The 25,822-nt window shown below is 34.8% G+C and overlaps 1 protein-coding gene across 7 annotated transcripts in view; it reads left to right on the top strand.

The window, feature by feature from the left end:
• The window catches only part of ATM (ATM serine/threonine kinase), a 153,422-nt gene that overhangs the window by 37,299 nt on the left and 90,301 nt on the right, over positions 1 to 25,822 (top strand). For all 7 annotated transcript variants that reach the window (XM_027563834.1, XM_027563829.1, XM_027563831.1 and 4 more), the window contains 17 exons: positions 524 to 895; positions 1,669 to 1,860; positions 2,600 to 2,695; positions 3,766 to 3,991; positions 8,538 to 8,663; positions 9,214 to 9,339; positions 10,232 to 10,321; positions 12,616 to 12,787; positions 13,620 to 13,819; positions 16,094 to 16,176; positions 16,274 to 16,429; positions 17,239 to 17,314; positions 17,446 to 17,576; positions 21,001 to 21,115; positions 22,753 to 22,926; positions 23,770 to 23,939; positions 25,354 to 25,600. In XM_027563834.1, the coding sequence (XP_027419635.1) occupies positions 524 to 895; positions 1,669 to 1,860; positions 2,600 to 2,695; positions 3,766 to 3,991; positions 8,538 to 8,663; positions 9,214 to 9,339; positions 10,232 to 10,321; positions 12,616 to 12,787; positions 13,620 to 13,819; positions 16,094 to 16,176; positions 16,274 to 16,429; positions 17,239 to 17,314; positions 17,446 to 17,576; positions 21,001 to 21,115; positions 22,753 to 22,926; positions 23,770 to 23,939; positions 25,354 to 25,600 (2,752 nt within the window). The remainder of the gene's footprint in view (positions 1 to 523; positions 896 to 1,668; positions 1,861 to 2,599; positions 2,696 to 3,765; positions 3,992 to 8,537; positions 8,664 to 9,213; positions 9,340 to 10,231; positions 10,322 to 12,615; positions 12,788 to 13,619; positions 13,820 to 16,093; positions 16,177 to 16,273; positions 16,430 to 17,238; positions 17,315 to 17,445; positions 17,577 to 21,000; positions 21,116 to 22,752; positions 22,927 to 23,769; positions 23,940 to 25,353; positions 25,601 to 25,822) is intronic.

Below are 25,822 nucleotides of genomic sequence, written 5' to 3'. Positions count from 1 at the left end.
ATTTCATATTCTTTAATTTACCCATTTAGTGAGGTCATTTATTGAACACCTACTATGTGCCAGGCATAAGGGGTAGAGAGTGAATAAGTTGCAGTTTCTATTCTTGAGTCGCACACATTCTAGGGCACTCGCAGCAAATACTTACTGAATTAACTGAATTAATGTCGGGGGAAACTTTTTTTTGGTTTTTGTTCTCAAGGTATATTGTTGGTGGCTGAAGGGCAGGGAAGTGTGCAGTAAGAAGTAGAATATTGGTAATTTAGTTATTTATAAGCAAATTTAGTTATTTGTAAGCAAAATATGATAGCTTACCCAGCTAGCCAAAATGCTGTCAATCTTCTTGCCACTTTAGGAAGTAGGACCAAATAATTACTAACAGCCAGTTTATTTTGAGGGTAGTCTGGAAAATGATGATGACAATGTTATAATTAGGATATTGTATGAGTACTATGTCTATATTTATTTTCTTTTGGCATCTTAATGGAGTAGAATAATGTTCAAATTATTTGTACTTTTTTTTTAGGTTACAAATCGCAACTCAATTAATATCAAAATATCCTGCAAGTTTACCTAACTGTGAGTTGTCACCATTACTAATGATACTATACCAGCTTTTACCTCAACAGCGACGTGGGGAACGCACACCATATGTGTTACGATGTCTTATGGAAGTTGCATTGTGTCAAGGCAAGAGATCAAACTTAGAAAGCTCACAAAAGTCAGATTTATTGAAAATCTGGATTAAAATTTGGTCTATTACTTTTCGTGGTATAAGTTCTGAACAAATACAAACTGAAAACTTCGGCTTACTTGGAGCCATAATTCAAGGCAGTTTAGTTGAGGTTGACAGAGAATTCTGGAAGTTATTTACTGGGTCAGCCTGTAGACCTTCATGGTAAGTTGTCTATTAATTATATTTTGCAGCATATATATTTCCTGATTTTTGTAATTTCTAACTTCAGTTAAAAATATGTTAAATTCTGTTTCAGATTCTTTTGTTTGTTAAGGAAGTCTTAATAAGTAAGTTTGAAATATGAAGAGATTACTAAGCCCAGTTTTAAAGATGAAGTATTTAAATTTCTTTTATTTGTAATTAGCAATTATCTGTTTGCTCATAAATAGAATAAACTTTATTTCTCTTAGTATTGCATACTGTTACAATAAGATAGTACTAAGTCAAGAATTTTCTCAAATGTAGTTGGATTTTTTGTGCTCATTTAGTCCATAGAAGTTTATATATCTACCGTGTGCCAGCACATGTCCTAAAAATTGACCACAGAGTAGTAAAAAGATACACATGGTCTCTGTCCCTCTAAGAGCCTAAGTGTTTTAAAATTGAAGTATAGTTGATTTATAGTATTGTGTTAGTTTCTGGTATATAAGCAAAGTGATGCAGTTTTTTCTATATGTGTGTGTGTGTGTGAGTGTGTATATGTATATTTTGTTTCATATTCTTTTCTTATGGTTTATTACAGAATATTGAATATAGTTCCTTGTGTATACAGTAGGACCTTGTTGTATATCTATTTTACACATAGTAATTTATGTCTGATAATCCCAAATTCTTAATTTATCCCTCTCCCACCTCCTTTTCCCTTTGGTAACCATAGTTTGTATTCTATGCAAAAAGTTTACTTTTAATATTAATTGTCTTTTGTTTTGCGACAGTCCCGCAGTATGCTGTTTGACTTTGGCACTGACAATCTGTGTAGTTCCAGAATCAGTAACAATAGGAATTGAGAAAAATATATGTGATGTAAGCAGAAATTCTTTAAAGGAATTGATAATGAAATGGCTCTTATTCTGTCAGTTAGAGGATGACTTTGAAGACAGTACAGAACTACCTCCAATTCTTTGCAGGTAATTTGAGTTCCTTAGCATGCTGCTGCTTTTTAAATTTATTTTGTAAGGTGCTCTCCATTTCTTATTTGATACTAGATGGCTTTATTTTGCAGTCATCTTCTAGAATTTTCCAGAATTAGTCCTAACTATTAAACAGTCCTTTTGTTTCATAGTGTTCTGTGTCTTTGTACCTGAATCTTTGCCCAAGTTCTTTTACTTTTTTTTCTCTCACTGCCTAGACAGTGAGAGTTACATGGTGATGATTGTCCCTAAATAGGTCCGTCTGAACATATATCCACTCAGGTTATATCGTGGAATCATAAGGAGAATGCTTTCTGGGCTAAATATGTTAAATTAATGAGGGAAAGAAATTAAAAAGACAAACTGGGACTTAAGCACTAAAATGGGGAGCAACTTGCCCACTTAACCTGTCCTCAGTCAGTAATTGGAACTGAGTGATTGAAGGAGTTTCTCTGGATCCTAGTGATTTGACTTGAATTTCATAGTTGTTTAGGCTCTTTGAAAATTGAATATGGCCCTACATCTAGAAGTGTTGAAAATGATAGTAACATAAAATTTATGTTCCTTAAGTACTTTTTCAGTTGTTAAGAAATTTAGTACAGATGGAAACAGTTTTAATTTGGGGTCCACATTTTAGAGATCAATATTTTTAGTTAAGTGTGGGCGTTTAAGTTTAAAGAATGCTTTAAATGGCTTTTGGTCTTTTAAGTAAAGATCTCTATTTTTTACTTCATAGTAATTTTCCTCATCTTACCCTGGAGAAAATTCTCGTGAGTCTCACTATGAAAAACTGTAAAGCAGCAATGAATTTTTTCCAAAGTGTGCCAGAATGGTATGTTTCCTAATGGAGTTCTGTGTTGTTTTAATTAACAAAGATAATAATTTTAGCAGAGTGGTAGCTACATCTTAAAAATTGTGAACCAAATTGGTCAATTAAAAAAATTATAACTGTTAGCAAGGGAAAAGTTTCTTTAACTTCAATAATTATAATTTATGTTCTATAATGTGTTTATGATGGAATATTAACATAAACACATGGAAAAGGCTTTTTTTATATGTCAAATAAAATCTGAATGACTACTTTAAAAACTAATGATAATTTAGTATAGGGAAAACAAAAATCCAAAAACCTCATTTTAGTCGATTGACTTCAGAGGCTTATGTTTATCACTGTGACTGAAAATGATTCACTGGCATGAAGTTTTCTAGTCTTTCTCAAGAGGGCATAATACAAAAAAAATCTACATTTTGGAGAAATGTAAAAAAAAGGGAAAAGTTTTCAGATAATTTGGTTTTCATTTTCTTTTTTTTATTTATTTGAGCGCCTCAAGTCTGAGTTGCGGCACGTGGGATCTTTCATTGTAGCATGCAGACTCTTGAAGGTTTGGCATGTGGGCCCAGTAGTTGAGCTCTCTAGTTGTGGCAAGCAGGCTCTGGAGTGCACAGGCTTAGTGCTTGCTGCGTGAAAGCTTAGTTGCTCCACTACATGTGGGATCTGACCAGGAATCAAACCTGTGTCCCATGCATTGCAAGGCAGATTCTCAACCACTGGCCCACCAGAGAAGTCCCTCAGATAATGTTATTCTTAATGTTTATATCTGTTGTTAATTGATGTTTTTTTTAATACTTCTGAATTTGCCTTTTAGATTGAATCTTTTATTTCTCTTGTCCATTTGTTAGTGAAATTGCTACTGAATAATGAAATTCAATGTAAGTAGTTATAAAAATCCAAAGAAGAAAAGCATTTAAAGAATAATTCACTAATTACATGAGCAATCTTTGAATAACATAGATTCAATGTTAATGCTAAGTTAATGTTTTATTTGTGATAGATAGATGCTATATAAAGGTAAAATAGTTGACAATTTGATCTTATAAATTGAAAATCTTACTTCTTTAAAGTGAGCAACACCAAAAAGATACAGAAGAACCTTCATTCTCAGAAGCTGAAGATCTGTTTCTTCAGACAACTTTTGACAAGATGGATTTTTTAACCATTGTGAAAGAACATGCAATAGAAAAGCACCAATCCAGTGTAGGCTTTTCTGTCCACCAAAACCTCAAGGAGTCACTGGATCGCTATCTTCTGAGACTGTCAGAACAGCTTCTAAATAACTACTCATCTGAGGTGAGATTTTCAAGAAGAGCTAAAGCCTGTGTTTGATTCTACTTTGGTAGACTGTTAGGAAGGAGAAATATGTCAGGAAAGGCCCTAAGGATGATGAGAAGCTTAATTTTAAAAGCAAAGTAATAGCACATGTCTACAAATTGCAAAAAAACTTAGAATGAAAAAAGTAAAACTGAAGAAAAAGAATTACTTTTTTAACCAGAAATTCTTACAGACATTAAAGAAGTAGATTTCTTTGGGTAGGTTAATGGGCAGTAATAATGGTTTTGAACATACAGATTATTTGATGAAAAAGAACCTTAACTCAGAAGAGGGAAATTTTACGATAACAGAAAAGTACATAATTTAAACTAATCTAATAGATTTTGGTTGCATGAAAAGGGAGAGAAGTCATTGATAAATGAACTAACAGTCACCCATATTTAAGCAGTCATTTAGTGATGTCTTACATATTATTTCCGTTGTCATCTTAAAATCAAAAAATTCTCATTGTGTGTGTTGTTCTCTTATCAAAACTCCTATGTCTTTCTACCCATTTCTCTGTGTTCAAATAATCCACATGTCAAAATCCTCACGAAAGCCTTTTTTGATAATCTCAGCCGTATATCTTTTAATTTTCATGTTGTTGTTGTTCAGTCGCTAAGTCGTGTCTGACTCTTTGCAACCCCATGGAGTTGCATGCTAGGCTTTGCTGTCCACTGTCTCCCGGAGTTTGCTCAGATTCATGTATGTTGAGTCAGTGATGCTGTCTAATTTTCTCATCGTCTTTCTCATCCCTTCTCCTTTTGCCTTCAGTCTTTTCCCAGCATAAGGGTCTTTTCCAGTGAATCAGCTCTTCACATCAGGTGGCCAAAGGATTGGAGCTTCAGCTTTAGCATCAGTTCTTATAATGAATATTCAGGGTTGATTTCCTTTAGAATTGACTGGTCAATCTCCTTGTTGTCCAGTGGACTCTCAAGAATATTCTCCAGTACCACAATTCAAAAGCATCAGTTCTTTGGCATTCTATATGGTTTAGCCCTTACTCTGCACGTGACTCCTGGAAAAGCTGTAGCTTTGACTATACAGACTTTTGTTGTCAAAGTGATACGTCTGCTTTTAATATGCTGTCTAGGTTTGTCAAAGGGGCAAACGTCTTTTAATTTCATGGTTGCAGTCATCATCTGCAGTGATTTTTGGAGCCCAAGAAAATAAAATCTGTCACTGATTCTACTTCTGTTTACCATGAAGTGATGGGACCGGATGCCATAATCTTCATTTTTTGAATGCTGAGTTTCAAGCCAGCATTTTCACTCTTCTCTTTCACTTTTATCAAGAGGCTCTTTAGTTCCTCTTCGCTTTATTTGCCATTGGAGTGGTATCATATGCGTATCTGAGACTGCTGGTATTTCTCCCAGCAATCTTGATTCCAGCTTGTGATTCTGGACCAGCATTTTGTATGATGACCTCTGCTTATAAATTAAATAAGTAGAGTGACAGTATACAGCCTTGTCATACTCCTTTCTCAATTTTGAACCAGTCAGTTAGAACCATGTCTGGTTCTAATTGTTGCTTCTTGATCTGCATACAGGTTTCTCAGGAGATAAGTAAGGTGGTCTCGTATTTACATATCTTGAAGGATTTACCACAATTTGTTGTAATCCATACTGTCAAATAGCTGAGAAAAGAAGAGAAGGTGAAAGGCAAAGGAGAAAAGGACAGATATACCCATCTCAATGCAGAGTTCCAAAAAATAGCAGGAGAGATAAGAAAGCCTTCCTAAGTGAACAATGCAAAAAAATGGAAAATAACAGAATAGGAAAGACTAGAGATCTCTTCAAGAAAATTGGAGATACCAAGGGAGAATTTCATGTAAAGATGGGCACAATAACGGATAGAAATGATAATGGGCCTAACAGAAGCGGAAGATGTTGAGAAGAGGTGATAAGAATACACAGAAGAACTACACAAAACAGATCTTAATGACCTGGATAACCACGATGATGTGATCACTCACCTAAGCCATACATCCTGGAGTGTGAAGTCAAGTGGTCCTTAGGAAGCATCACTGTGAACAAAGCTAGTGGAGGTGATGGAATTCCAGCTGGGCTACTTCATAGCCTAAAAGATGCTGTTAAAGGACTGCACTCAATATGCCAGCAAATTTGAAAAACTTACCAGTGGCCACAGAACTGGAAAAGGCCAGTTTTCATTACAATCCCAAAGAAGGGGAATGCCAAAGCATGTTCAGACTACCGCACAATTGTACTCATTTCACATCCTAGGAAAGTAATGGTCAGTATCCTCTAAGCTAGGCTTCAACACTGTGTAACTGAGAACTTCCAGATGTACAAGCTGGATTTAGAAAAGGCAGAGGAACCAGAGATCAAATTGCTAACATCCGTTGGATCACAGAAAAAGCAAGAGAGTTCCAGAAAAGCACCTACTTCTGCTTTATTGACTACTTCTGCTTTAATGAGAGTTAGACCATAAAGAAGGCTGAGCACCAAGAATTGATGCTTTTGAGCTGTGGTGTTGGTGAAGACTCTTGACAGTCCCTTGGACTTCAGGGAGATCAAACCAGTCAATCCTAAAGGAAATTAACCATGAATATTCATTGGAAAGACTGATGCTGAAGCTGAACCTTCTAGGACTTTTGCCACGCAATGAGAAGAGCTGACTTATTGGAAAAGACACTGATGCTGGGAAAGATTGAAGGCAGGAGGATAAGGGGATGACACACAGTGAGATAGTTGGGTGGCATCACCAGCTCAGTGGACATGAATTTGAGCAAGCTCCGGGAAATGGTGAAAGACAGGGAAGCCTGGTGTGCTGTAGTCTATGGGGTCTCAAAGAGTTGGACCCAACTGAGCAACTGGCCTTAACTGAACTGAATACTGTCACAGGCTTTAGCATAGTTAATGAAGCAGAAGTAGATGTTTTTCTGGAACTCCCTTGCTTTCTCCATGATCCAACGAATGTTGGCAGTTGAATCTCTGGTCCTTCTGCCTCTTCAAAGCTTACGTTTTACACCTGAATGTTTCCAGTTCACATGATGTTAAAGTCTAACTTGAAGGATTTTGAGCATAACCTTGCTAGCATGTGAAATGAGTGCAGTTGTATGGTAGTTCGAACACTGTTTGGCATTGCCCTTCTTTGGGATTGGATGAAGACTGACCTTTTCCAGTCCTATGGCCACTGGTGAAATTTCTGAATTTACTGACACTGAGTGCAGCATCTTAAAAACAGCATCTTTGAGGATTTGAAGTAGCCTAACTGGAATTGCATCACCTCTACTAGCTTTGTTTTGTAGAATGCTTCCTAATGATATCCGGCTCTAGGTGAAGGATCACACCATCGTGGTTATCCAAGTCATTAAAACCTTTTTGTATAGTTCTTCTGTGTCTTCTTGTATAGTTATTCTGTTTATCCTTGGACAAGAAAATGGCAACCCATTCCAGTATTCTTGCTTGGAGAATTAATGGACAAAGGAGCCTGGCAGTCCATAGCGTTGCAAAATGTCTGACATGACTGAGCAACTATCACTCACTCACTCTGTATTCTTGTCGCCTCTTCTTAATGTCTTCTGCTTCTGTTAGGTCCTAGCAGTTTCTGTCATTTATCATGCCCATACTTTTATGAACTGTTCCCTTGATATCTCCAATTTTGTACCATATGCACCAATATCTCTTAAACTATGCTAGAAGCTCATTAAAGGGCATGTATAATCTCTCTTGATCTTTGTATCTTCTTCAATACCTTATTATATGATAAATGTTTAAGTATTTGTTGACTAAAATAAAACCTACAAGCTACTATGGCTAGATTCAGTAGCCATAACTTATGATCCAAAGAACCAGAGAGAGGACAACGTGCCTATTTGATCTATCTTGGTCTTAATTACTGTCTTTCTTCTGGATTATAGTTATAACTACTTTCATTATAGAGTAATGAGATCTCCTGTGTTTTTTCCTAAAATGCCATTTCATATAATATAGGAACAGAAAAATCTGAAAATCTTTTTTTTTGTTTGTAAACATTTGCACATTTCTTACATAATTCTATAAAATTGGTTGACAGTAGCTATTGATAAAAATATCTTGTACTTGTCTGTGGAGTTTGAAAAGCTGAGTAAATCAAGATCCTTATCTCTTAGAAACTGAAAATGTCATTTTAATGTCTTTTTATGCATAAATCTGATTTCTGCTCACATTCTAAGAATTATAGATTGTTATTTGCCTATCAATTTTTTCTTTCTTTCTTCCTTACCTCATATATTTAAGGACGTATGTGTGCAATACACTGAGCCACTTTTGAAAAAGATGTGTTACTTGGCCATCAGGACATGCTTCTGTATTTCCTGAGAACCCTGGTTATTACAGCTCTGCAGGGATCCCTTAGATGTTTTTTAGAGATGATCAGAATTATGGCACTATTAATTTAGTTAACTGTAGTTTTTTAATGTGAAGACAAAATTTGCTCTTGCAAAAAACAATAGTACTCCAAATGATTTATGAAATATATAAAAACTTTTTATTCTGTACACTTAAACTTTTTATATTTTAAGACTTCAAATTCAGAGATGTTTGTCCGGTGTTCAAGTCTTTTGGTGGGTGTTCTTGGCTGCTATTGTTACCTGGGTGTCATAGCTGAAGAGGAAGCATACAAATCAGAATTATTCCAGAAAGCCAAGGTAGGAAGATTTATATCAATAGTACTTTGGATTAATTTAAATGAAATATATTCCTGGGAAAATTGGTATATTTGTTTGGAAAACAGACTATTATATAGGTTAACTGTTTCATTTATGTAGTCTGAGAGGAGATAATACTGTGTCTCTTTTCTTAAGATTTGAAATTATTTTAAGCCAATATAAATGCAGCAATTGAAATAATATCATGTTGAAAATCAATCTCATTAACAAAAATAAGGATTTTTATCTATCCTTTTAAAAAGTTTTTCCTGAAGCAATTATCCTAAAGAATTCTTAAAAGCATTAATCAAATAGTCTTTCTAAGCATGAAATTAACTAACTCTGGGTATTGTTTTGTCAGTTGTGTGATTTGTAAAGATAACATGGTATAAAATTTGTTGTTTTTAAAAAATTGTTCATTTTTAATTATGTACCCAACATAACTTCTTGAAAGGATTAATTTTACCTGTTAAGTAAAATTAAAAAAAAACCTTCAACAAGCTATGATTTTACCTGAAGTTTGGATTTTTCCTTCTTTTTTTCTTAATAGTCTCTAATGCAGTATGCTGGAGAAAGTATCACTTTGTTTAAAAATAAGACAAGTGAAGAATCTAGAATTGTTTCATTGAGAAATATGATACATCTATGTACAAGTTGCTTACATAACTGTTCCAAGGTAAGATGTTCTTCCTGCTTGACAGTGTAGCCTCTCCAGGAGGTTGATAATTGGTTGATGTCCTTACTGTTTTGGGGATCCATTCATAAGTAGGTATACTGATTTTAAATTAAATTGATAAATTAAGATAGTACTCAGATAAATAAAGCAACAGGTAATCTGAGTTTCTCATGAAACTTTCAGGAAAGTTTCTGAGATTGTCTTACTCCTTTTATATAACAGCTAAGTGATAACTTATTGCCAGTGTACTTTCATTCATTTAATAAAAGCTTTTTGACTACCAGGTATGTGGTATGCATACCACTACCCAAGGGCTTGTGGACACTGCAGAGATAAACTATTCAGGCACATATGTTACCCTCTTCTGCCCAGATAGACTTACATAAAATTTGGTGGAAGGATTGCTGCTATGTGTAATCTTTGTTTTTATTTGAAGGAGGCCTGAGGGGTAGTCAGGCCAGAGTATTGATAATAACCAGAAACATCTTTTAAAGCTAATGTTAAGTACGTGGCCATATTAGCAGTATTATCAACATGTATTTTTAGAAGTGTTTTTTTGGGGGGATAAGAGGGGAAGGAGACAGTGGAAGAATATACTGTAAGCTATGATTATTGCCTGTGTATGTTTAGGGGCAGTAGCTAGTATTTTACTTTAATGTTGTTTATGTCCAATAAAAGATATTTGCTACAGTTATTATTACTTTAAGAAAGAGGTAAGTATATTTGAAGCAATGTATGTCTTGTTCCTAATAGTAAACTATTTATCCATGCTTATTCTGGTAGAGAATTTCCAGTATAAAAGAACATCTACATTTTATTCACTAAGAGAAAATATTATATGTGAAGAATAATTATTTTTATATTGTTGCTTGCTGTTTTGTCTTAATTACAGCACAGTCCAAATAAGATTGCATCTGGCTTCTTCTTACGATTATTAACATCAAAGCTAATGAATGACATTGCAGATATTTGTAAAAGTTTAGTAAGTATGCTTCCTGTTTTACTATGATATTTCATTGACTCTAACATACTTTATATAACTTTGAAATTTCTTTGAAAAGGGATGTATCACTTCGCTTTTCCATGTATATGGAATCTTATGCTTTAAAAATGTGGAAATTTAATAAAGTTATTTGGTTTGCAGGGGAGAATGTATTTGCTTCTTATTATCAATACCATATGCTTGTCTGTTAATTTCTCAATGAATAATAATAGACCAAGTGTTTGGAAATTAACCATTCAGACTCAGTACTTTTTTCTGTATAACGTCAGTTCAGTCGCTCAGTCGTGTCTGACTCTTTGCGACCCCATGACCCACAGCACGCCAGGTCTTCCTGTCCATCACCAACTCCTGGAGTCCACCCAAACCCATGTCCATTGAGTCGGTGATGCCATCCAACCATCTCATTCTCTGTCATCCCCTTCTCCTCCTGCCCTCAATCTTTCCCAGCATCATGGTCTTTTCAAATGAGTCAGCTCTTCGCATCAGGTGGACAAAGTATTGGAGTTTCAGCTTCAACATCAGTCCTTCCAATGAACACCCAGGACTGATCTCCTTTAGGATGGACTGGTTGGATCTCCTTGCAGTCCAAGGGACTCTCAAGAGTCTTCTCCAACACCACAGTTCAAAAGCATCAATTCTTCGGCATTCAGCTTTCTTTATAGTCCAACTCTCACATCCATACATGACCACTGGAAAAACCATAGCCTTGACCTTTGTTGACAAAGTAAGGTCTCTGCTTTTGAATATGCTGTCTAGGTTGGTCATAATTTTCCTTCCAAAGAGTAAGCGTCTTTTAATCTCATGGCTGCAGTCACCATCTGCAGTGATTTTGGAGCCCAGAAAAATGAAGTCTGACCACTGTTACCACTGTTTCCCCATCTATTTGCCCTGAAGTGGTGGGACCGGACGCCATGATCTTCGTTTTCTGAATGTTGAGCTTTAAGCCAACTTTTTCACTCTCCACTTTCACTTTCATCAAGAGGCTTTTTAGTTCCTCTTCACTTTCTGCCATAAGGGTGGTGTCATCTGCATATCTGAGGTTATTGATATTTCTCCTGGCAATCTTGATTCCAGCTTGTGCTTTTTCCAGTCCAGTGTTTCTCATGATGTACTCTGCATAGAAGTTAAATAAGCAGGGTGACAATATACAGCCTTGACGTACTCCTTTTCCTATTTGGAATGAGTCTGTTGTTCCATGTCCAGTTCTAACTGTTACTTCCTGACCTGCATACAGGTTTCTCAAGAGGCAGGTCAGGTGATCTGGTATTCCCATCTCTTGAAGAATTTTCCACAGTTTATTGTGATCCACACAGTCAAAGGCTTTGGCATAGTCAATAAAGCAGAAATAGGTGTTTTTCTGGAACTCTTGCTTTTTCGATGATCCAGTGGATGTTGGCAATTTGATCTCTGGTTCCTCTGCCTTTTCTAAAACCAGCTTTAACATATGGAAGTTCATGGTTCACGTATTATTGAAGCCTTTCTTGGAGAATTTTGAGCATTACTTGCATATAATGTACCAAAATTCAAAAGAATTCTCTATTCATAAAAACAAAAACCTTACTAGACAAGCAACATATATTTTTCTTTTTCATATCAATGGCTTGCATACTTCTTTGTCTGGAACAGTGCCTGGCACATAGTAGATATTCAAATATTTAATGAGTGAAAGAATATTCTGTAACTTGATTGTTTTCATTTAATGATAAATCTGAGTCATCTTTCCGTGCTGCTTTATAGAGTTATACCTTACTGCCTTACTTGTTTTTTTGTTTTGCAGCAATGTGGTGTTTCTATATTATATATGAAAATAGCATATATGTATTTTAACCTAACTGATCTTAATTAAAATTGTAAATGTTTGTTTTTTTCCTCCAAAGAATTGCTGCAGTAAATTTCTTAGTTTTGTCTTCTTCTTTTTGTGCCTCTGAAGGATGTAGGAAAATTTTACAAATGGAATTTCTTGTTCAAATGGAATATGAATTTTATTGATACTTTTTGATAGATATTGTCATTGTCCTCCAAAATAGTCATTCTGTCCTCTATATAGTCAAGTTATAATCTTGCCTTCACCCTCATCAGTTTGCAGCAGTATGAAGTTTCTTAATGTAAGAAGTCACTTGTAAAGATTGTGCATTATTCTGCTATATTGACAGTGCAGATTATATATCCATTTTATACACCTGATTCTTGAATTGTTTGATTAGGTCAATTTTAACTGCAGAGTGCTTCTGAAAGAAGCCAGCTTGAAACATCTTTCTTTCTCTTGTTTGAAGGCATTCATTATCAAAAAGCCTTTTGACTTTGGAGAAGTAGAATCACTGAAAGAAGATACTGATGAAAATCTAACGAGGATGGAGGATCAGTCATATACGAGTTTATTTAATGATTCCCCTGCTAGTAGTGTTACTGATACAAATGAATCTGGAAAGAGCCAAATTACTATTGGTAAATACATTTTATTGCATGAGATTTTTTTTTTTAACCTTCTAGTATTATTTGATATTATAAAAGCCTTCATATATATTATTTTATGCTCATTTTATTTCCTTTTTGTGTAGTCATTTAGGATTGTTCCCTTCCATACAGTTTAGAATTATCTCACATTTAATTGAATTTATTATCAGTTCCTATTTTATCCTTCATGGGCGAATTTAAAATAATTGCTAAAGAAATAAAAACATTTTTGGATAACTAAACATATTGGTTATTTGGAAATAATAAGCAGGATGTGCAAAAGCACCCATAATGCAGTCATTGTTTACCTTTTTTCTATTATTTCTACATAGACCCATATAATTCAAAATTATAATCAGCATCAATATTCAGATGCCTTTTTATACCTTTGTCTGTTTTCTTTTAACATTAACTAGAAGCAGTTTTTTCATTTAGGTACTTGTGCTGTTGATAATCATACTTTTTAATGGCTGTATAATAGCATATTTAACATACATACTGTAATTTACTAGGCCATTTTGTTTATTGTCAGAAATTTAGATCCCTTTCTAATGATATTGCAGTGACTATTTGCCCATGTATATTTTTCCATATATTATTTTTTGATGACAGAATCCTAGAGTAACCTTTTATAAAGAATTTTGAAGCTTTTAGTGTGTAATCAAATTTATTATAGTTTTGCTTTCCATATATTTTTATTTCTTTTTCTGTTGTTCAGGGAAGATACTTGTGTTAATGTTCAATGTATGTGGTTGTTTTACACTTTTGTTAGTCTTTTTTTTCCCCATCTCTATTAGTCTTAATAAGTGCTTTTTATTTTTAGGTGCCATGAATCCTTTAGCTGAAGAACATCTGTCAAAGCAAGATCTACTTTCTTTAGACATGCTCAAGTTCTTGTGTATGTGTGTAACCACTGCTCAGACTAACACTGTGTCATTTAGGGCAGCTGATATTCGGAGGGAATTATTAATGTTAATTGATTCTAGCATGCTAGACCCTAACAGATCTCTTCATTTACACATGGTGAGTTCAGTGAAAGAAGTGCTTTGAGTGTACTTGATCTTGCTAGCTAAATGTAATGGACTGACATATAAGAATCACATTGTACCTTTGACGAATTGAAATTGCTTCCTTAAGAAATGAATCTGAGACTGTTATAAAATATACTTTTAATGTGCTGTAAAAACATTTAAGTGGATACTGTAACATTAAGACTTGAATGGACTTTGGATAGATTTCTTTGCTTTGGGTATAATTTTTATAAATTATTTTAAATCAGGCCAAGAAGCACAGACTCTGAATATGAAAATAATACATAACATTGTTATTGAAGTCTGAATCTTGCCTTGACCTTGGTTTGTATGCTTTAAAATGTTTTAATGTAATTTCAAAGTGGCTATAAAGTTAAAATACTACAGAATGTCATATATTTCATTCCTAAGCCTCTGTAATTAACATTTTGCTACATTTGACTTATCTTTCTCTGCATGCTATGCCCATACACAAACACACACACACACAGACACATAGTTTTTTTCTGTACCATTTTGACATTAAATATTCAAATATGATGCCCATTTACTTTAGTGTATATGTCCTAAAAACAGTGATGCTCTCGTATATAACCACAGTATCATCATCAAGAAATTAACATTGTACAGTTAATTATACATCAATTAACATTGATGTATAATCATCAAGAAATTAACATTATATCATGTTAACTAATAAATATGATCGTTTATTAGTTCCCAGGTCTGTTCACTTTCTTTCAGTGTGGAAGAGTTCTTTACTCTTTCCTTATCTTTCATGACTATTTTTGAATAGTATAGCCGCTGTATAGAATCCTACTGTTTGAATTTGTCTCATGTTTCCTCATTAAATTTAGATTTAAACAAAAGTAATCTCTCTCCTTTGCTTCCTTCATCAGCCTACTCATTTACAGATAGATACCTCCAATTCCAATCCAGCACTGTAGAATTTATTTTTCTCTGTCCATATGTGTAGCTCCCTTTCCAAGAGTAAGAAATCTGGCTTTCCACTTAACCTCGATGGATTTGTTTACTTAATATTATTACAAATAACTTATCTCCTGACCATGGGTGCTTAGCCCCCATGTTGGTGAACATGTGGTGGGAGCTCCTATCTCAGTGAGTATGCTGGATGAGTCTATGGTCATATCCCTAGTCACAGGCAGCAAGTTGGCAAACATGTTAGGTGATTTCCCCAGCCATGGGAAACATGCCAATTAGAATCCCTTGGAAATATTGAGGTTGAGTCCCTGATAGAATTTCTTGTCATATTCTAGCTTTGGTGAACATCCTGGCTGATCTCCTAGCTCTGGCAAATATGTTAGGTTGAGTCCTGTTTGATCCCTTGGTTTCCAACCTGGCAACACTCTAGTAATGTCTCTAGCCCCAACCAGCTGGGAGAGCTGTATCCTTTTCTGGGGCTTTGATGTTAAAAAGTCATTTCAAGACACTCACTAATATCACACATGACTCTCATGGCGTATATTTAAAATGGTCCAACTTAATGTTCTTTTTATAATATCAGAAGGAGTAAGAAACATTTTTCTACATATAGATGATGGCGGTGGGGGAAGGCTTCTGATTCTTAATACAGCAAGAAAATTATTTGACATGTCAGAAACTGGCTGCCTAGTTATAACTTACCATTATACTAGTGGTTGCTGAGAAGCCCTTTATATTGTACCATAGAGAGCCTACAGGACGATAAGTCAGGGTATTTGGATTATTCACTGTGCATATTTATCTCTGCTTTCTAAAATTCATTAATAGAATAGGTTTTAACCATTGAAGTTTTAAACCTCAAGTATTGTTTTCAGAGGTGGTGACATAGTTTCAGACTCTTGCTCAGACGGTTAATCCCAACAGTGGTAACAGCTGTCACTCACTGAACGGTGTCAAAAAAATTTAGACCTTTACATGCATTTCCTTTCATCTTCACAGTAATCTGGCCAGTTAAGTGCTGTATCCTTGTTTTACAGCTGAGAGTACAAAGAGGCAGATGACAAGGCAAGTGTTAAAACCACACAAGTAGTAACATTGTGGTGCTAGGATTTGTGTCCCACTGTCTTTGACTTCAAACTCTCCTGCTATTGCCTGGTAAAAAAATTCACTGCTCAAGTGTGTATGTGTAGGCACATGTGTTTATATATATGAATTTATGGTTTGCATATATGTATTTATTTAAGTGAATGATATATAAATATCATTTGAACAAAAAAAACTAATTCTCCCCCCTCCCCCCGCCCCGCTCCACCCCCTGTCTTAGTATCTAGTGCTTTTAAAGGCGCTTCCTGGAGAAGAATATCCCTTGCCAATGGAAGATGTTGCAAAACTTCTAAAACCACTACCGTAAGACATGAAAACCATATAGAATATTCACTCTAAATTTATAAACCAAACTGGTGTGTTCTGTTATGCTGATAAAGTTAAATTTTTTCCACCACAGCAATGTGTGTTCATCTTATCACCGTGACCAAGATGTTTGTAAAACCATTTTAAACCATGTCCTTCACGTAGTGATGAACCTGTGTCACAGAAATATGGATGATGAGAACACAAGGGATGCTCAAGGACAGTTTCTAACAGTGATTGGAGCATTTTGGTGGGTGTAGATTATTTTATGAAGTTCGTGTTTTTCTTTTGCCACTTTTGCGTGCAAATGCAAACTTTGCATTTCTACTTTAGTGATTTTCTTCTAATCCTTGAATGTAGCTATATATGTTTTTTAACAATACTGAAATGTAAGTTGTATTTCCCTTCTTAATTGCTTGAAGAACTACGTTGTTTTCTGCTTAAGGCTTGGCTTCCTAAAGTGAGTTTAGTGTATTTCTGTTTGAATTCTGAACCACTTAATAGTTTGACAAGTATGATGAATTAAAGCAAAGTACAACAAGTCTAATAAATCAGTTGAGTAGTTTATATTCCTAAAGTGAACAAGTTGGCCTTGTCAGTATCTGATTGTTTCATGCACAGAATCACAGTGTGAGATAATACTAAGATATTATAGAGGAGCATATATATGTAATTCAGGACCCTCATACCATTTGGTGAGTAAGGATTTCTGAATCAATACAGAATATGGTTTTTTAAATCTTTGATATACAACACTAAAAATGTTTTCCTTTTCAAGCATGTTTTCAATAACATGGTTAGCTGAAGTGTGATAGCCCCCAAATGAGGTATAATCATATGACACAAATACATTAAAATAAGCTGCTTTTCAAACCAATTTATTAGCTGGAATTTTTGAAAGGTGAGAAAAATGGCATATACTGCATAGTGAGAATTAAATTTATCATGGAAAGTAATTTTGGAAGCTGCCTAGAATAATCTTAATGTCCAGTAATTTCTTTTTTGACTATGTTTTTATTGGAATAATTACTTGATATTAAGACATGTACTTTATTTCAGGCACTTAACAAAGGAGGGGAAAAGTACATTCTCTGTAAGAATGGCACTAGTAAAATGCCTTAAAACTTTGCTTGAGGTAAGTTATTCCACTTTAATTATTAGTAAGGTCTCCAGTGATGTTTTAAAAGCAGTCTTTATTTCTATTTGTTAATGGGTAGTTTTTCTCTTGGTATTTCACCTTTAACCTCAATTGATCTTTTCCCATAGGCTGATCCTTATTCAAAATGGTCTATTCTGAATGTAAAGGGAAAAGATCTTCCTGTAAATGAAGTATTTCCACAGTTTCTTGCTGATAATCATCACCAAGTTCGCATGTTGGCTGCGGAGTCAATCAATAGGTAATAGGTCAAGTATTCATGAAGTATCTGGAGTGCTGCAGATAGCAGTTCAAGGTCTAGCACAGTCATAGCTCACTAGGGGTGATATTAAAAATAATGATTACTAGGCATAGACTGTATGCCTGACATTTTTGTTTTCTCTTAATTCTGACAACTCTTTCACTTAGATATGATTATTTTATCTAATTTAGTCATGAAAACTCTGTGGCTTAGACAGATAAAGTAAGGTGATAAGTGCCATACATCTAGTAAGTGGTTGAGATGAATGAGATGTGTCTACTCCCAATTAGAGATACAGGGCTTTTAGGTATTAGATTTTACATGAGTTTATAAAATGAAAATTATCACATTTTACATTTTGCTAGTTATAATCATATTTATTCAAGTGAACATAAAATTAGGCATTGGAGTGATTCTCCCACAAGAATGTGTTATGTTTGAGTACTAAAGAAGCCTTTGACTGTGTGGATTACAACAAGCTGTAGAAAATTCTGAAAGGGATGGGAATACCAGACCACCTCACCTGCCTCCTGAGAAACCTGTCTGCAAGTCAAGGAACAGCAGTTAGAACCAGACATGGAACAACGGACTGGTTCAAAATTGGGAAAGGCATACATCAAGGCTGATTATTGTCACCCTTCTTATTTAACTTATGTGCAGAGTACATCATGAGAAATTCTGGGCTGGATGAAGCACAAGCTGGAATCAAGATTGCCAGGAGAAATATCAACAACCTCAGATGTGCAGATCGTACCACTCTAATGGCAGAAAGCAAAGAGGAACTAAAGAGTCTCTTGATGAAGGTGAAAGAGGAGAGTGAAAAATTGGCTTAAAACTCAGCATTCAAAAAACTAAGATCATGGCATCTGGTCCCATCACTTAGGGCAAATAGATGGGGAAAAAGTGGAAACAGTGACAGATTTTGTTATCTTGGGCTCCAGAATCATTGCGGACAGGGACTGCAGCCATGAAATGAAAAGATGCTTGCTCCTTGAAGACAAGCTATGATAAACCTAAATAGCATATTAGAAAGCAGAGAGACATCACTTTGCCAACAAAGGTCTGTCTAATCAAAGCTATGGTTTTTCCATTAGTCATTTATACATGTGAGAGTTGGACCATAAAGAAGGCTGAGTGCCAAAGAATTGATGCTATCGAACTGTGGTGTTGGAGAAGACTCTTGAGAGTACCTTGGACAGCAAGGAGATTCCTAAAGGAAATCAACCCTGAATATTCATTGGAAGGACTGATGGTGAAGCTGCTTTGGCCACCTCATGCCAAGAGCTGACTCATTGGAAAAGAACCTGTTGTTGGGAAAGATTGAGGGAAAGAGGAGAAGGGAGCAACAGAGGATGAGATGTTTGGATGTTATCACTGACTCAATGGACATCAGTTTGAGCAAACTTAGAAAGATAGCTAAGGACGGGGAAGCCTGACGTGCTGCATTTCATGGGTTCACAAAGATTCACACTTGATTTAGCGACTGAGCAACAATAACAACCTGAAGAAGCAAATATTAAATTTTAGCAACTGTATGTTTAATGGGTTATTAAGTTAATTTTAAAACTCCAGATTGTATCCTACCTCTGCCTTTCCCACCTCACTCTCCTATAAACAAAATCTCTCTGCTTTATTTTTCTCTATAGCATTTATCACCAGTTGAAATATTATATTTTAATACATTTATCTAGGATATGAGCTCCAGAGAGTGTTTGTCTCTTTTCCTGTGTACTTAGCACCTAAAATAACACTTGGAATGTGTCAGGTGTTTAATAATTTGTAAAATCAATGAATATTTGAAAAAAATTACATTATGCTTAAAACATCAAAGCTAAAAATCATTTGAGCAGTTTTTCTGTTCAAATGTAGATGACCAATAAAGAACACTGAAGAAATTACCATGCAGTCACATAAATACACACATTAGAAAACATGATGTGTCCAAAATTTTGATATTCTGAAAATAATGTTTTCATAGGTCAGAAACATGTCTAACTCCTCAGGTTTAGGACTATTTTTAGTAAAACCACAGTGCATTGTAATGTTTGCTAATGTGTGCTTTATTTCAAATACTTAAAAAAGAAAATATGTACAGAAATTAAAGATCTGGGGTGACAGGATAACAAGTTGAATATAATAAAGCAGTGTAGTGCTGACATTTAAAAAATCTCTTAGGATTCAAAAATGCATAAATTCATGAATGGCATGAGCATATTTATTTACTTATTAGTTGTTTACTTGTTAGATATTTAATATTAAGCTGCTGAAGAGAGATTGGAGAAACTGAGGAATGAGAGAAATACCAAAAAGTTGATACTTTCATATGTTTTGATTAGTATAAAAGACAAAATTGGCTAAAGAGTTGTCCTTAAATATGACGGTTGCTGCTGCTGCTAAGTCACTTCAGTCGTGTCTGACTCTGTGCAACCCCATAGACGGCAGCCCACCAGGCTCCCCTATCCCTGGGATTCTCCAGGCAAGAACACTGGAGTGGGTTGCCATTTCCTTCTCCAATGCATGAAAGTGAAAAGTGAAAGTGAAGTCACTCAGTCGTGTCTGACTCTTAGCGACCCCCTGGACTGCAGCCTGCCAGGCTCCTCCGTCCATGGGATTTTCCAGGCAAGAGTACTGGAGTGGGGTGCCATTGCCTTCTCCGAAATATGACGGTACATTATGCAAAAAAGCACTAATCAGCTCTCCTTTACCACATAAACATAATTTTAATTGAACATCAAGACATTAAAGCTAATACCTTTTAGAAAGTGAAAGTTGATCAGTTGTGTCCAACTCTTTGTGACCCCATGGACTGTACAGGTCAGAATATTAGAGTGGGTAGCCTTTCCCTTATCTAGGGGATCTTCCCTACCCAGGGATCGAACCCAGGACTCCTGCATCACAGATGGATTCTTTACCAGCTGAGCCTACAGAGAAGCCCAAGAATACTGGGTAGCCTGTCCCTTCTCCAGCAGATCTTCCCAACCCAAAAATTGAACCGAGGTCTCCTGCATTGCAGGCAAATTATTTACCAACTGAGCTATCAGGGAAGCAATAACTTTTAAGTTGTGATTAAATGTTAGAGCAGGTTGATATAAGAGCCTGTGGCTTCTTCTTGTTGGTATTTTACCAGAGGACAAATTTTTTTTCTGGTTAGTTTGCATTCAGGGATATTCAAGTGTGGGCAATAAGCTAAGAGATCTTTTGAGACACTTTTCAATTCTAGGAGAATATGGGTTGTTTGGTAAAGATCCTGATACTAGTAGCTTTGAACCTACTAGACTTACATTTCCTTGGTCTTTTGAAGGAAGACCTAATATGTTAGTATGTCTCACAAAGTGATTTATTTTTGCCCTGTAAATATGCTTTGGGAAGTAGAGTTTAAGATTAAAAATCATTTCACTCTTTGCTTTTTTTTTTTTTTTTAAAGATTGTTTCAGCATATAAAACGAGGTTCTTCCACATTGAAAGCACTTCCTTTGAAGCTTCAGCAAACAGCTTTTGAAAATGCATACTTTAAAGCTCAGGAAGGAATGAGAGAATTGGTAATTTTATTAATGTATATTTGTTATTACATATACTTTCTATAAATATGCCATATGTTATTTTACCAAGTTTGGCCTAAGATAGTTTATATCTATTGTTCATAGTTAGAGTAGAACAGCTATATGAATTAATTGAAATTGCTTCATTTATAGGTCAAAATTGGTTTAATAATGGCAGTTTCTTTTGGTTCAATTTATATGCAGCATTTTTGTGGGAAAAACAGAATTTACTGAGTTTTTATGGGAGTATAAATGGCTTATTTTTTAGCTTAAAATTTTATTTCATAAGATCTGATTAAAAGCTAATTCACAACAGGTAACAAGAGAAAGAAATGGATTGAGAAGAAAATGTTCTAATTGGGAAGATCAAATTATCTTTGTGCTCTCTAATAAACCTTATTATTTTCATATTTTTCTGTAGAATAATATCTTTTCTTAAAACGGCAGAAGTTGTTTTAGTGGTAGAATTTATTCATTCATATATGCCTTGATTGGTTCATTCAAAGTATGTGAAGCAGTTACTCAAATGATTATATGTTCTATAACAGAACAAAACTGAAAAGGAAAATCGCATGAAAAAAAATGTGAATTTTGAAAAAGATTTCAAGAGGTTACAAAAATGAGTGTAAATAATATAAAATTTACTAGAGATAACGTATATTATGTATTTTAAAATCAGCATGTCATGTACAAAAAGAGAAAACACTGATCTGACAGCAGTTTATTTGGAGAAAGATCTAAGAAATTTTACATCTTGAGAGCATAATATGAACCAACATTGTGATGGTTAAGCAAATTCCATCTTAGATGTCAGTAATAGAAGCAGACTGTAATGAGCTAGTTTATAAGAAGAACTTGAATCTTCTATTCATTTTAGAGGGCAGCTGGTTTTGTTCCCAGTAAAAGTAAATCTCTAACTAAAATGTTAGAGAGTCTCTAGACCTATCTCTCGTACAGAATAGGTAAAGGAGTTGACTTCCTGGGAAGATCATAACTATTTTTAAACATGTCAATGATTGCCATTTAGTAAAGGAATTAGGTCCTTACTTTTTCTTTTACCAAAAATAGAAATAGGATCAGTGACTGGCCATTTTTTCTAAAAGTGAAGATAAACTTCTATCAATTATAGTAAGTCAAAAAATGTTTATGTCTGTTGGAAGAGTTTGATGATTGATTGTTAAGCTAGAAGCATGTATCATTTTATCTAGTAGTATGACTTTATTAGGTTTTTTTTGGTGATATCTATGATATTTTTAAAGGATAAAGAGCTATATATATTAAGTTATAATGGTAATAAGATGATAAAACATCTTAGAAGGTAATACTTGGTAGTTGATGAGATTTAGTCTTGCTCACATTCCTGTAGTTACTTTTTTTCTCTTCTTTTTTCTTCAAAGTGCTTTATACTTCATTGAAATGTTTGACAATTCTTATTCTATGAGGTGTTATAAACAGCAGTCTTTCCCATTGTAGCAACTTTGGTCCTTTCTCATAATCTCTTTAACTCCATCACTATAAGATTTAAAACTGTTCACTGGCTGTTTAGATGTTGTTGTGGTATTCTTTGGTGTTAGCCTGGTTGGTTTATTTGGAATATTTAAATATTTATATTACCTATTGTTTTAAAAATTCTAAAGTCCCACAGAACTGAAAACTCCGAAACTTTGGATGAGATTTGTAATAGAAAAGCCACTTTACTGATGATGATAGCTGTGGTGTTATACTGTAGCCCTGTCTGTGAAAAGCAGGCTTTATTCGCCCTATGCAAGTCTGTGAAAGAGAATGGACTAGAGCCTCACCTCGTTAAAAAGGTATATATGTATGAATATTTTTATTATAATTATCCTTTGATAACTTTTAAACAATTAAAGCTAGATTTTAAATATGGCATTTATTAAAGAGTTGGAGATGGTTTTATTTTTTAGATTTGAAGAGAGTGTATTTATTTGTATACAGTGTCATTTTTTACATTCAGTTTAAGAGCATTTCACAAGACTGTCATTGAACTAATAAGAGTGAGTGACCGGTCATCATTCACACCAGACCCTCTCGAATAGTATTTTTTGGGGGAAATGCATGGAGATAAAAAAGCAGTATGTATTTTGCCTGGTGGATTCTGGAGCACGACCTTGGAATCCAGTGGGGTGAGAAGTCAAATTTTAGATATGGAAAGCTTTTAAGTTGCATGATTAGAAAGACCAGAGTCCAGTGTTGTAGAACGTTTACTCCTGCCCTGGTCCAACACTTCAGCACTCTTGGTTTGAGAAATTCCAGGCCTTTCCATCCTTTATTTTTACAAGATAAACCAATGACTGATCATGGCTTGATGTAACTAGCATGGTTTCCAGTGGAACTCTTTCCCCAGGTTTGATCCCTGGGTGGGAAAAATCCCCTGGAGAAGGACCTTCCCCACCCAGTATTCTTGCCTGGGAAATCCCATGGACAGAGGAGTCTGGTGAGCTACAGTCCATGGGGTTACAAAAGAGTCAGACATGACTTTGTGACTAAATAACAAACAACAACAGCATAGATAAGTTAATCAAGGGATAGAAAAGCTACATGAATGCTCAAAGCCATACTGTAAATAATATTAAGGATGTAAGTGATTTATTATTTCACTATTAAAACATTAACTTCTTTTTTGATTTGTACAGGTTTTAAAGACAGTTTCTGAAACTTTTGGATATAGATGTTTAGAAGATTTCATGGCTTCTCATTTGGATTATTTGGTATTGGAATGGCTAAATCTTCAAGATCCTGAATACAGTGTATCTTCTTTTCCTTTTATTTTATTAAATTACACAAACATTGAAGATTTCTATAGGTAGGTTTGCATATGGCACATGTGAAAGATATTTAAAATTAGGTATTAATGATATTATGAGAATCAAGACAGCTTTTATAAATGAAAGCATATTGAAGATTATCAGTTAACTTAGGATCTGGTCCTAGCTGTGCCAGTAAGCCAGCTACATGACTTTAGGCAAGCCACAAGAACACCCACTGGGTCTTGGTTTCTTACTGTAAAGTTTCTTACTAGAGTTATTGGAGTAGAAAATGTCAACCCTCTTCAGTATTCTTGCTGGAAAATCCCATGGACAGAGGAGCCTGACAGGCTACAGTCTATGGGGTCTCAAAGAGTTGGACATGACTGTGTGCACACACAAGGATGTATAGAGATCTTTAAGGTCCATTTCAGCTTTAATATTTAATCATTTTCCCTGTGAAAAATCAAAGATAAATTATTGGTGGCTGATTATTTTTACCCTGTTTTTCTTTTCTCCTGTTTGAATGTGGGCTATTTAATTATTTCTGTATGATTTAAAGTTTAATATGCAGGTATTTATTTTGCTAACTCCCAAGTCTGGAGAAGAGAATTTTGAAAATGGAGAGGTTTGAAACAACTAAATAATAATGCTTAAATATCAGGATATGGGAAGGCAATCTGTAATTGTTTAATAGTCCTTATTCAGAGAAGGCAATGGCAACCCACTCTAGAACTCTTGCCTGGAAAATCCCATGGATGGAGGAGCGTGGTAGGCTACAGTCCATGGGGTCGCGAAGAGTCAGACACGACTGAGCGACTTTACTTTCACTTTTCACTTTCATGCATTGGAAAAGGAAATGGCAACCCACTCTAGTGTTCTTGCCTGGAGAATCCCAGGGACGGGGGAGCCTGGTGGGCTGCCGTTTATGGGTCGCACAGAGTCGGACACAACTGAAGCGACTTAGCAGCAGCAGCAACAATAGTCCTTATTGTTTGTTCATTTTGCCAATATCTACATTTATTTTTTGAATTTATAAATTGCTTTCACCTTTCACTATATAATAATTTTGCATAAAGATTATACAGAATAAATAAATATAAATTCATTTTCACTTGTTTTTCATCTTGCCTTTAGGGTGATAATACTCTTAAGACCTCAGTCTTTTTTAGTGTGACTATTTAAAATTTACTTAACTTCATGTCTTCATTTATAGAGTAAGAATGCTTAATGATTTAGATAAAGTGATGCTCTAAGCTTATTAAACTGTTTTATTTATTTTTTTGCCCACACCACATGACTCAAGGAATCTTTACCTTCCTGACCAGGGATTGAACCCATGGTGGAAGCATTGAAGTCCACTGGAACACCAGGAATTTCCAAAACCATTCTGTTATTTTAAGGACCATATTATAAAGTTTTACTTTGAAAAGTTATATTTTTAATGTATGTTTTTAATTTTTATATTTTTAGGTCTTGTTATAAAATTTTGATTCCACCTCTAGTGATTAGAAGTCATTTTGATGAAGTAAAGTTAATTGCTAATCAAATTCAAGAGGATTGGAAAAGTCTTCTGACAGGCTGCTTTCCAAAGATTCTTGTAAATATCCTTCCATACTTTGCTTATGAGGGTACAGAAGACAGTGGGATGGCACAGCAAAGAGAGACTGCTACCAAAGTCTATGATATGCTTAAAGATGAAAACTTATTAGGAAAACAGGTATGACTTCAATATTTACAATACCTTTTATCCCATAATTGATCTGAGGTGTACCTTTAGGCTATTCATCACTTATGCAATTAAATTTAATATTTTATGATAATCACTATCTCATATAGGCAATCCATTAATTTTTTTGTTATTGTACAGTGTTCTCTCCTTTTGATTGGTTTTTAAATGTTTTAATCAGGAATTTTCTTTTTAACTTTGGAATAATTTTAC

The sequence above is a fragment of the Bos indicus x Bos taurus genome, chromosome 15, assembly GCF_003369695.1.
Source record: "Bos indicus x Bos taurus breed Angus x Brahman F1 hybrid chromosome 15, Bos_hybrid_MaternalHap_v2.0, whole genome shotgun sequence".
NCBI classification, from domain to species: domain Eukaryota; kingdom Metazoa; phylum Chordata; class Mammalia; order Artiodactyla; family Bovidae; genus Bos; species Bos indicus x Bos taurus.
The sequence above is the reverse complement of the archived record's forward strand: the minus strand, read 5'-3'. Positions and strand labels throughout refer to the sequence as shown.